Source organism: Toxotes jaculatrix, chromosome 16 (assembly GCF_017976425.1).
Source record: "Toxotes jaculatrix isolate fToxJac2 chromosome 16, fToxJac2.pri, whole genome shotgun sequence".
NCBI classification, from domain to species: Eukaryota; Metazoa; Chordata; class Actinopteri; family Toxotidae; genus Toxotes; species Toxotes jaculatrix.
This window is the reverse complement of record NC_054409.1, coordinates 9565767-9578561: the sequence shown is the minus strand read 5'-3', so window position 1 is coordinate 9578561 and position 12795 is coordinate 9565767. Positions and strand designations below refer to the sequence as shown.

Sequence of the window (12795 nt, the reverse complement as noted above, 5' to 3'; positions counted from 1 at the left end):
TTCAGGATATACTCTCCCCTTCCAACAAATAGAGTGTCAGTGACTCAGTGTAACTTTTAAAGACCACAGAACAAGCTCCTCTTCCTCTCTCCTAGGTTTTATTTCAGCAAGACTCTATACCTAAATGGCAAAATAGATCGTTTCTGCCTCCCAAAATGACCTGTGTGACCAAAAATGATACAAATGGACATTTTCTGATCTGACTCCTCTATAGTTAAGCTCTGGATAACTTAAGCCAACCAGACCTTCTTGGATAAAATAAAGGAGTGCACACTTTCATGTGTAAAAGAACGATGTAAACCTTCAGAGGGAGGACTGTATGTGAACTGTAGCCTCTAGTTTCTAAGTCGGGTGCTTTGTGCGTCTAACCATCCACATAAACCTTCCTTTTTTTCCAATGGCTTAGAATTGCCTTGAAGTGGATTTCAGCCTCCTTCTTTGTTGAAATGTCAAACCTCCTCTTTACCCCAGCCAAGTTATATATTTCTTTTCCGGCATGGTATGGGAATGGTATTCAAGTTATTAACGACTCATATCCTCGATGGGGTAGTTACATCATCCAATCAATTGGCAGGAAAACTGAACCTGTCCCACTCTCATTTCTTGTGTTATTTAAGCATTTTGTAGAACTAGATACTCTTTTAGCCGCAGATGCTAGTCTCAGGGGCATCATTGCAAGCATCTGTGATGTACTAGCAATTATGAATCCTCAGGATGTGGCTAGTCTCAGAACCCTTTGGGAACAAGATCTTGGCACACCTCTCTCTGACAAGGATAAGTTTGTGGAAGTTTGGATGCCCTTTCCGATTTACTTTGAAAATCTTTCCAATGTAAATTGGCAAACCTCTTGACTTGAGTCTGGAACAGCCCAACTTGTATTAATCGGAGCATTGGAAATATTTCTATAAGCATATTTGGAAGTTATTTGGGTTTTTTCCCCTCGGTCGATTTTTGTTGTGTGTAACTGACTATTTTTCTAAACTATATTTCATCCAGAGGACCTGGGAGTTTGAGGTGGGGAGGGTGGAAGTGGGGGGCTGGGTTTACTACCTAAAAATATTCAACATGTGAGTCACGATTAAACTTCCTTTTGCTTTCCACCTTTGCTACTGAACAGATGACAGAAGGTGTTCTCTTTCTGGACAGGATCATCATCAGTCACAACACCTGTCAGAAAATTGTGAACTTAGGCTGTTTCAAATGTCTGAACAAGCTCCATACACTGTCATTTCCCTGTTGAGGATCGTCTCCTTCCGTCTCAGCATCCATTGTTATCTCAATCATCCATTTATCATATTCTGTATTCACAAGCCCATAACAGCCAGAACGCAAATTGGCAAATTTCCTCTGTGTAATCACACCCAATGGCATAACAAAAGAGCAAAAAAAGGCGAGAGCGAGGGAGGGAAGCATTGTTTAGAAATAGGAGATGCTTGTGTGCAGTACAGAAGTGATAAGTGGAGAACTCTGTCTGCGCCTGCCAGTAAGATGGGCCCTAATTTGCTTATTTGTAGCTGTCAGTTGTGCTTTTGTGTGCCCAGTGATCCAGGCCAATTGACAGGCAGAGGCTGCAAACGACAAAACTCAGAAGCATTTTTTTCTAACCCCTGTCTAAACATTTTTGCATACTGGCTTTCAGGAAACCTGGATGACTGCCACTCATTTCTTGGATGCTTGAATAATTTTGATTCCCCTCGCCTCCCCTGCTCTGCCCTTGCTCACCATTTTCCTTTATATACACAATCTTATCTAATCTTGCAAGCTGACAAAAGCGTTTCCCCCCTTCCACTGCTTTGGAGGAGCACCCCCCCCCCCCCCCCCCCCCCCTCCTCCTCCTCCCCCAAGAAACCAATGAAAAAAAACAAAAACAAAATATTTTATTTATTTTATTTATCTCTGTGCATTTGTTTCATTTCACATCAGTGTGAGAGTCTCTGCTGTGTTTTGCTGTCATTTACGGTGACGTTTCTCTTCTCTCCGCTGCTTTCTGTTTCACCATGTGTGTCCCCTCCACACACACACGAAGCAGAGCAGATGAGAGACGGGTTGACAACTCGTTACGTTTAGTGCAATAAAAGCTTTCAAACAAGTGTTATAAATCCTTCTAAAACCAAAGATGGACAGATATCGACCCCCAAATGTCTGAAAGTCGAGCCAACAACAGGGCAAAAAAAAAAAAAAAAAAAATCGAGAAGCCAGCAGCTCTCTTAACCCAAACCTCTCAACCCACACACCTATCCCCAAACGTCATGAACCAAGGGGGAAAACTGAACCATGATTATTTTATGCTTTTTGCAGGTAGAACAAACAGTTGCAATGTTTTCCCAGAATTACTTGTAAAACATTTTTCACCATTTTCACATTTTCCAGTTCAACAGGTTGAAATGAAATCGCAAATATGAGGAAATAAAGGCAGGGGGGTCAGTGTTTATCTTTTTCCCATATTGTCCTTCTTGTCCTTTCCCAAATTTCCTTGTCTCTCTTGTCATTCCTGTCTTTCCTTTCCCTTTTCCTCCTCTCCTCCCCTTGTACTGGTTTCTCTCCTTTTGTCCTGGTTTCCCCTCTTTTTCTCTCCTCTCTTCATACATCTTTTCAGTTCCTCCCCTTCACTCTTCTACTCTACTCATAAGTCTTTTTGTTCCCTGTCCTCTCCTGTCTCCTGTCTTCTCTCCTTGCATGTCTTTTCAATTCCTCCTTACTCCTTTCCTTGTTTCCTTTTCTCTCCTCCTACATCTTTTCTCCTCTCTTCTCTCTTCTCTCTTCTCCTCTCCTCTCTGGGGAGGATTAGGACAGAGTCCTTTTCATCCTGCTGTAATCCTACACTGGCAACCCAACTCCAACAAGAATAAACATACACACACAGAAACGCAAACACACACATTTTGCTGTGAGATATGTATATCTTCTGGGAGCTTTACCCAAATAAGACCATTCACATACAGTATGACTGCATAGTTACATATCTTGCTTCATGGTCATCTGGAAAAAGGAACATCAGAGACGATTTTTGGAGATTTTTCAGTTGATGTTCTGCTCTGGTTGTTCCTCTTGTCTAAAAAAAAAGGGAAGAGAGAGAAACATAAGGAACGAATGGGAGAGAAAGAGACATAAACAGGCTGATCTACCTCCCAGCTCGTCTCTGTCATCTCCCTCGAGGTGGGGCCTTGCTGGGACTCTGTCAGCTGAGCTCCCCCCCTGCTGAGACCTACAATGGCAGATTGGCAGCCCTAATACCACAGCTCGCTTTATCTGCCTGAATTAAAACCCAATTGAAGAAGGGTTATGGGAATTGCTGGCTCAGGGAGCTTTATTTATTTATTTATTTATTTATTTTTATTTAAAAAATTTTTTTCAGGAATCGTGTGTGGGCGCATTTTAGGAAAAAAAATGTAATCAGAAGGATATAAGCTTAAGGGGTATCAGTCAGAGGATTAAACACAGAACTAATACAGCTAGATGCAGAGCTGTTGTTAGCCCTTTATTAAGAAGAATGTGTGTTTGTTTTCAGAGGGATGGGGGCCGTGTGTGTGTGTGTGTGTGTGTGTGCTTACAGGAAGTGCTCGTGAAGCAAGCAGGATGTGCAGGGAGTGTTTGGCTTGGCTCAGCTGGCAGCTAGGTTGTTGCTCTGAGGACTGCTGATGCAGGGAGAAAGATGCAGAGATTCCCCCCTTTATTTGTTCTGCATTCACAAGACATTTTATAACAGAAACACACTACAAAAACACACACACACACATAATCAAAAAAGAAAAAAAAAAATCCTGTAAAGTCACCTGGGACAGAGACGAACGACTCCAGGAAAATCTCTGTGAACTGGATTCATTACTCTCGGCTGTCAGCTAATTGAGCCATCCATCAGTTTTATTCCACTGCGTGGAAACAGAGGAACCTAGTCACTTATGAAACGTGGGAGTGTGATAGACAAGCCACACTCGCACTTATTGCATAACAAGTCCATGTCCCTGCTGCAGCGAGAGCAAAGTTGTAGGGTCAGAGTAGGACAGGGTATAAAAGGAGGGTATGTTAGGACAACAGAATGACAGCGGTGAACGTAAGCTGTCTTATATCAGCTACAGGGGTGGGTCTTTTGAATAAACTGTTCTAGCATGGAATATAGATAATTCCATACTGTATATTAAAGACTTCTGTCAATTGAATTGTGCAGCATTTAAAACGTAAAATAATAATGTGGGATGTCTATTGACTACCCTGTTTGAAAACTTGAAGTAATTCATCACTCTCATGCAAATTCCTGTAAATCTTGTATTGCCATGAAGCAGTCCTGCCCACTGATTGAGCTCCATAGACTGCTATGTCATCATCTCTATATATGTTGTATTGTCCAATCAACAGCCTGAAATCCCAAAATATTCACTTTACGATAATATAAGACGAGGAAAAGCAGCAAATTTCCACATTTGAAAAGCAGAAACCACCGAGTGTTAGACATTTTGCTTGAAAGATCATTTAATCGGCTGTCGAAAAAGTTGCTGATTCGTCTTCTGTAAATCACTAGATTGTCCCAGAGGGCCCATCAGTCTGATTAGTTTGCAACACCCTCCATTAAACTCTAATAAGGAAAAAAATTTAGGAGGAAAACTTGAAGCGCAGGAGGGGATGGATTCCTCTACAATGATGCACAGATTACACAGAAGTAGCACAGGGACCGAGAATGGAGAGGCGGATAGCAGCAAAGACAGGCATCATAAATATATAAGAGAGAATGAAAGGCGGTGTTAAAAGACGAGGCAGGAGGGAGGGAGTTGTTATCAGTGCACATACAACTCTGTTGCCAAATTCTCAGTGACACACCACAGTATCCTCTTTCTGTGCTCACACTACTGTCTGTCCCATATCCTCTGTGCTGACAGCTGATGGGAAGATGGCCCGCTCATACAAGCTAAAGAGTAGGACTAAGTGTAACAGGGAACAGAGCTCTTATACATAAAACTTTATTCTTATCCCTCTCTCTCATTTCAGTCTCACTGCAAGTTTCCCCTCAGCTGTGGTACAACTTTGTATTTTTATTTCTCCTTGCAACCCTGTTGCTAGAAATAATTATTTATACAAAACTTAACTGCAGCAGCAAATACCTTTTGTAAGAAACATAATTGGACCCAGATTATGTTTTCTGTAAAGGGAATGAGGATATGTTGAAAGTATGTTAACACTGAATGCATCATTAAAATGTTCACAGACAACGTATTTGTTTTCTGCCAGAGTATTCACTCTTGCAGTACAATATCCATTTATCGTCACTACAGCATTATTATGCTTTTTTAATGGTTTTGTTAAGACACCCACAAGACTTGGTAAAGGTTAGAAAGATCCTGGTTTTGTTTAATACAGAAAAGGTTCGCACTGACTTCAGACACATTCATTTCCATGATCCTTAGTCTTTCCCCATCTATAACCAAAGGCTCTTGTTGCCTACACTTAACCACAGACAGGACTCTAGAAGCGAACCGTAGCCTCTGGTGTGACAGTTGTGCACCCACCATCCACCCCAACCACCTTCAAGCAAAGCTGCCGCTGTTAATAAATGTAGCGCTTCATTCATTCACAGAATTTGCTCCCTCTGAGCATAATTCAGCCAATGATTATATTTCCTTCAAAACATTCTGTAGCAGTTTAGCTGTATAGAATCGTGATTTCTAGGAGGCATGGTTGCTCGTGGGCCCCGCTACCTCACCCATCAACCACATGCATTATAGATATACATCCTGTCCTCACAGATCCCTCAGGGAAGCACTTGTGAAGACGTTCACTCTTCAGTTCAGGGACAGACTCGCTCTACTGTGTAGAAATACTAGGCCTCCTTTGACTCTCATGTTAAGTTTTTCTCTTTTCCGCAAGAGCTATCGTCAGATTTAATTGTCTCAAGGGTTTTTGCTGAATTGTCCGTTTTCCTGGACCGTGCTCAAATTCAACAACTGCTTTCACACTTCACCAGATGTGCTGAATTCTTGGTGCCAACGACTCTGGTCAGGAAAAACTCAAATTAGAGTGTGGGAATGTATCTAAAAATCAAAATGTGCACATGAAGAACGAGGTTTTCAAACGTTTCCTGTTGAAATTACAAAGTTTCAAGGTGCGTCAAGTTTTGTCAGGCTCATTTAGTAAATCACAAACAAAAGCAAAATTTGTTCTGTGCCACTTTTTCTGTACAGAAATCTTCAGTATAAAATGCTGTCATTCTAATGTTCTTTCTTTCTTTTTTTTTTTTTCTGAACAGACTCTTCAGGTCAGATGACCTCCTCACCCCTGGGCTCACCCACATCCCACCGAGGAATGCACCCGTCTCTGCTCAGCCCGACGTCCATGGGGCCCTCTGGCTCTCTTCACTCACCCATCAGCACACTGAGCTCACCCATGAACGGCATGCCCTCACCCTTCTCCGTCATCAGCTCGCCCATGGGCCCTCACTCCATGAACTCGCCGGGCATGGGTTACGGCCCCAGCGTCAGCCCCCAGGTGAGGCCTGTAACAGATTAAAAAAACACACACACACACACACTTAAAGTATTTTTAGGTATACACATACAAATACATAGTATGGATACTTAATGATGGATGACACATAAACATGACACATGAATGTAAACACTCCAGTACATACACTTATTATAAAAAATGCCAAATAGCCATGTATGTGCACACACATACACACAGATGTGTATTCATGTGTATCTGCCTACACGAACCATATTATTATGGTGGCGTCTGTATTCATCACAAGTGAGGAGATGTATACCTTATTACATTGACCTTATTATGAGGATGGAATATCAGTATCATGATGTGATCGGCCCACAAAAAATACTCTTTCTTTAGTAAGTGTTCTGTTTTATGTTACCGGTAACTTTCACTCATTCATAATGGGCTGCAGCAATCCCTGGGCCTTCAATAAAAATGATCCCAGGGACTTCCACTCAGAGGGGTATGTCGATTTAAAATGTGAGAAAAATTAAGCGCTGATATCATATCGGTGTTCAGTATTGTTAGATACCCTGTGCTGAGAAATCAGGAGAGAAAAAAGTAAGAAGCAAAAAGTGAGTTTTAGAGACGTTATTATGGGCAACATGTCATCAATTCACTCACTACTGAAAGAAGGCATGTAGGTTACTTTGCCGCCATATCTTGGACTAAGCCAGCTCTATCCAAAGATAAAAAAAAAAAAAAAAAAAGAAAAGAAAGAAATACCTGCCAGTACCTCTAAAGCTCACTAATTATGTCCGTTGTTTGCCCAGCAACCTCTGAGTGGCGACATGACTCCAGGACCTCACTGGACTCAGCTGAGAAACAGTCCAGTATGTAACTGTCTGTAAAAACACAACTTGTTGTTTTACACGAGAGTAATTTTGATCTTCTCATTTAAATGAATACATTAATTTGAATAATCAACAAATAAATAAACAATCGTAGCTGAATTATGAAGCCGAATTGTCACATTTGGAAACCACAGCATGTTCGGCACGCTCGGCAGCCTCCACCATAGTAACGTGGCTCCATGAGGTTTTTCTGTGTATTTACTCTCAACTTCCTATAAACTAACCAGACAGACTGTTGTGTATCATGTCTTACAAACTGTATTCACATGTCTGAGAGGTGCAAATTACAGTTGCTTACACTTACCCAGCCACACAGACACACAGACACACACACACACACACACACACACACACACACAAACACAATTTTCCTCCTAAGCCAAGCCACAGCAGACTGAGGCCCTGCTTTGACCCCATGCCACAGTTAATCAAGGCCTATTCAAATGGGATTCCACAGCACTCCAGCTCTGTCACTCTTTCTTCTATGTCTGAGGCATATTTGTCACTCTCTCCCACCATATCTTGCTTTCTTCTCTGTCCCTTCACTCTTCTTCTCTCTGTTGCTGTCCTCTTTCCTCTCTATTTTTCCTTTTCTTGTTTTTTTATTCCTTGTCTCTTTCACATAATCTCCATTTCCTCTCTCTCTCTCTCTCTCTCTCTCTCTCTCTCTCTCTCTCTCTCTCTCTCTCTCTCTCTCTCTCTCTCTCTCTCTGTAGTTTTTGTTCCATCAATAAGCCTTGGTTTCTTTGGTATTAAAAAAAAAAAACACACACACACACCCAATTAAGACATCAAAGCCTGCAGTGGCCCAGTTTCCGTCTGGAGCCATATCTAAAATTGAAATTGTTTCCCCCCAAAATGCAGTGGCTGCCCTTTTTTGTGTTTGTTAATAATTGTGCTAAAGTGCGTCGGCAATGTGATACTATTTGGAATGGGCCCTCCTCACTATTGTTGGGCTTATCATCGCCTTCTAAACGAAAGTGTCCCACATGTAATGGAGTTAAGAGTGGATTAGGGGCACTTTCAGAAAGCGGCCAGAATCTTTCATTGCTAGAAAGCTCACTTCCCCCCTCTCTCTTTCTGATTCTTCTACACTTTTTAATTCCAGCACTTTCATCTGTTCTGCTGTTTCTGTCCCGGAGCGGCGTACTTTGTATGCAGGTTGGATGTGGAGTTGATTCAGCTCAGTCTGTCTCATTTGAATGAATCTATAACAAGGAGCTTTAGTGAATTTAGAAGTGTTTGAGTATACAAATTAAGCACGTAAACATATATGTGCATTTTTTTTTTCTTCACTGCTTCTCAGCCAGTCTAGGCAGTTTTAACAGCTGCTCAAAAAGCAGGTAACAGCTGTTTCTGTCAGCGGTGGAAGCTTTAATGGCGTATGTACAGTAATTATAGCATGTATCTTCACTTGTTTTATGGGTCATGACTGGTTTTTAGTCTTTAACAGTGCTGTATTATTTTAAATTTGGCGAAACAGCTGGTATCAGAGTAAATTACTGCAAAACACAACAATCACCAACAATTTGCACTGCTCAGATGTTATTCTTTGAGTTGGATATTGAAAAACGATACTAGTTCTGATTCAGTATCAATACTGAAACATAATCTTCTTTCATAAACATGTTTTTCTACAAAGCACTTTTTTCATCTAGGGCGTAGGAATGTAGCGTTTAGGGTCAAAGTGGGTAAAAGTGTACCATCCCCTTCTTTAAGGCTAGCCACCCATTTCAAGATGCCGGTGTTTGGTAGGCACATGCAAATGTAATCAGACTGAGGGCATAAGAAACAGTTAGCCGCCCTTTTCCTGTCTTCACACTGACCTTGAACTCCAGTACTTTATCCGATAACTGAATTGTGTCTGTAGCAGGAAGTGTTGCAAACTATCACGTACAGAAAGTTGGCGGCGCTTGGTCTGAATTTTAATTCTGTCTACTTTTGTCCAATTCTTTTCATCACTTTTCCAGATTTCAGTTATAATTTCTGATATATGACTGTATTTATTTAGACACCTTTGTTGCTTGCATAGCACTTTACTTCAAGTCTCCTTATTTAGTAGGGCTGCGCAAAATGGACCAAAAGTTATATCTCAGTATTTTTAGGCTGAATGATGATATGCAGTATATATCTCAGGTATGTTCTCTGAAGTGGGCTAAATGTTAAGCTCTAAGTCAAAGATGTCGCATGCACTTTTGTTAAAACAGACTGTGATCAAAATAAAATGCAAAGACGGCATTTCCTGCCGTGTCTGAAAATATACAGCTGCAAAACGTGAATGAAAAATGATATAAAACAAATACCCCATGTTAAATAAAACTAAGTCTATATCTAAGTATCTCTTAAGTTTCTCTTTCAGTTGTTTTCAGGAACAACCACAGACTGATTAAAATAGAGCACAATTACAGGTTTTCCTCTTCAGCTTAACAAAACACACAGCTGTGCAAATAATAATAGGAAGGACGCTAACACTGGAAGAACAGGGTTATGTAACGCAACATCAAACTGTAGCGATATATAAACGGTATTTTCTCGTCCTAGATCTCATCAATAAGTCGATGCAAAGCCCAACCAAGTATCAGTTAACAGTGTAAACATAAACATTTAGTAGATGGTTTATAACTCATTATAATGCAAAAATGAGGACAGTCTCATACAATACTGGTCACCAATTACTTACAGTACAGTAGAGTACTCCCCTTATGGCTGCTCAAGGACTTATAGTTTTTGACAAATACATAGATAAGCACTTAGATATATAATGAATTATATAATGCTTGCAAATGTCAAATAAGTGGACTTGAAATTAAGTGTTGGCATTTCATCAAATGTAAACAGTCTTGTCGGAAACCCAGCTTTTATTACTCAAGGTAAGACATGGAGGTGTTATCCGGCCCTAAATGTGACAAGTACTCATGTATGTGGATTTGAGCTGTTAACCATGAATGTTTGCATAACTAAGACTGCAGAGGCTGACCGACTGTTGCTCATTGAGGGTGGAGAATGGCAGTTTGATGTGAGAGTGTGGCTCAGAGGTTAAGGATGGTGGCAGGGCCCTGTGGTCGTGAGGCGCGGCACTTTTGATGAGACGTGATTTGAGTCAGACGGCGTATGCCACTTGCTTTTAACACTCGGCTGACTTGCTGTTTTCATGAGCAGTTGACTGGAACGAGGTCACAGCTCAGCATCTTCCCCTACTTAACCACCCAGAGCCCATTACAAGACCCCCACCCATGCTAACCAACACACACCCACACTCTTAGGAATGGACTCAAAGGCACTCACTGTAAAATCACACACCCGTGACCACACAACTTTTGCATATCCTAACTTGTATTCTTACTAATGACCTTATATTGTCATAAAAAAAAATTACACTGTAGTGTTCTTATTACAAGAAGACCTTGTTTACCATAAACTACAATCATCATTTTCTCCTTGTTGCAGGAAATGCAACTTTTAAAAAGGTGAAAATTTATTGTTTAAAAATAAAAAAATAAAAAAGACAATAAATGTGTAATTTTCAAAAAATAAAAACCAAGAACAGTGAGGTTTAACCATCTTCTACATCAAAGATGTAAATGACAATTTGATGAAAGCCGGGGACGGGATGAACAAAAGTCCCATTCTTACTGGAATCTTGTGTCTTCCAAAAGCCAAACCACATGTAAAGAGAGAGACGGTCCTTTATCATCAGCCAATTCTTACATCTCAAACAACAGTACTTCCCCTTCAGTTCTGTCTCAAACATCCAGACACACTGACATACTGTGGCTGCGCTTTTTTTTTTTTTCTTTTCCAGTGAGAAACTTCTTAGCCTGTCGTGTCAGTTCGGTGCATCCCAGTTATCTCTTGTGTATATCGCTGAAGATCAGAAAAGCATCTGCATTGTTCTGAGGAGGGCTGCACACTGTCAACAAACATATTTTGCCCATAACACAAAATGCATACTTACATTCAGGTTTTGCTGTTATGAAGGGAGAGATGGCGAAACATCTCCCCGGGCATCCGATCCGGGGGCAGTGCCAGGCCACAGCCATGCCCATTAGGATCCGACCCATCAGCGGTCATGTCTGTGGGCTTGAACTCACTGATAAAACAGGCCATCCCTCGATCACAGACACCGCAGCTCTTAAAACAGCTGGAAGGGATTATACGCAGGGGTTGGAACACATTTTACACTTCCAATGACAATGGCGAGAGTTGTCTGGATGTTGTTTTTTGTTTTTTGTTTTTTGTGGAAAGGGGGGGGCGCTCTTTATCATCAGACCACTGCCGACTCCCATTTTCCATTTTGCGGTTTGGTCTGTACCCCTCCGGCTTCCACGCTCTCCCATCGAAACCTCCCAGAGAATCCTAAACCAACAACAGGCCTCCAGTGTCTCTCAACATGGCTTAAAAATACAAATAAAGCCTGAGTGTTTTCGGAGTCGGACACAGAAGAAACACTAATATGAAAAAGGTGTAAATGTTTTACAAGAAATGGAACACGCTCTTAATAAGTTATAAATGAGCGGTGGCGCTGATGTCATGTGCCAGTTTTGGATATGCCGTGTTTAGGTTAGGGTCGCTAGGAGACCGAAACACAACACACACACATAAGAGAAAGAAATGGAGAGAAAGAGAGGGAGAGTAGTGGACCTCAGTTCCTTTTCCTGTGTGGGAGTAATAAAGGTCCATTCCGCTGCTCTGGTCTTTGATGGACCTTGCTGTAGTCACTTTGCATGACATCATGGTTGCATGGCTCTAATGGCTGCACAAAGGGGCTGTGTGTAGGGTCCCAGGAGAACAGTTAAGGCTCTCTAACGTCAATCAACCCTCAAATGGATGGGGGAAAGGATTTTTTTTTTGCCACAGTCGTCTCCAGGTAGCAATTACAAGTAGTTTTAGAGACCACTTTTTTCCCTCAGCGCTGGTAGTTCAAGGAAGTGTAACTAATGTGTAGAATTAATTAAGTTGTGCTTCACTAGAAGTTTGGTACACAGTTCTTTAGTTCTTAGTTTCTTGTAGAGACAGCCTCACTATTCCTGCAGGCAGGCCTTTATTTCAAATTACTCCTTTTACATAAATACAGTAAACCTTGTAATATTTAGAAAGAAGTTTTCAATTTGCCATGATAATTTCTTGTTGCTGTTAATGCATATTTCCTACATGTATTTCATATTATAGCTGCGCCAGCAGTGCAGGGGACAAATTCCTTTCCCTTCCTTCGAAGGCTTTTATTTTAAAACTTATTCAGGAACATTTTTTTGTTAAAGGAGTTTCTCAACTTTATTTTGGACCACCTTCATTTGTCAAACATACGATAGCCCATTATTTGAGAACTGACAGTATGTAGCATGATAACGCTGGGGACTGTGTGTGTTCTGACTTGTGTGTTGGGCCACACAGGAGACGAGCCATTTAGGAGGTGGCAGCTATAAGGGGTAGAAACAGTAACATTAGGTTTAGGTTTCAGAGACCA

The 12795-nt window shown here is 41.2% G+C and overlaps 1 protein-coding gene across 5 annotated transcripts in view; it reads left to right on the top strand.

The window, feature by feature from the left end:
- rxraa (retinoid X receptor, alpha a) overlaps positions 1 to 12795 on the top strand; it is a 100931-nt gene that overhangs the window by 55314 nt on the left and 32822 nt on the right. For all 5 annotated transcript variants that reach the window (XM_041059272.1, XM_041059270.1, XM_041059271.1 and 2 more), the window contains exon 3: positions 6236 to 6474. In XM_041059272.1, coding sequence (XP_040915206.1) covers positions 6236 to 6474 — 239 coding nt within the window. The remainder of the gene's footprint in view (positions 1 to 6235; positions 6475 to 12795) is intronic.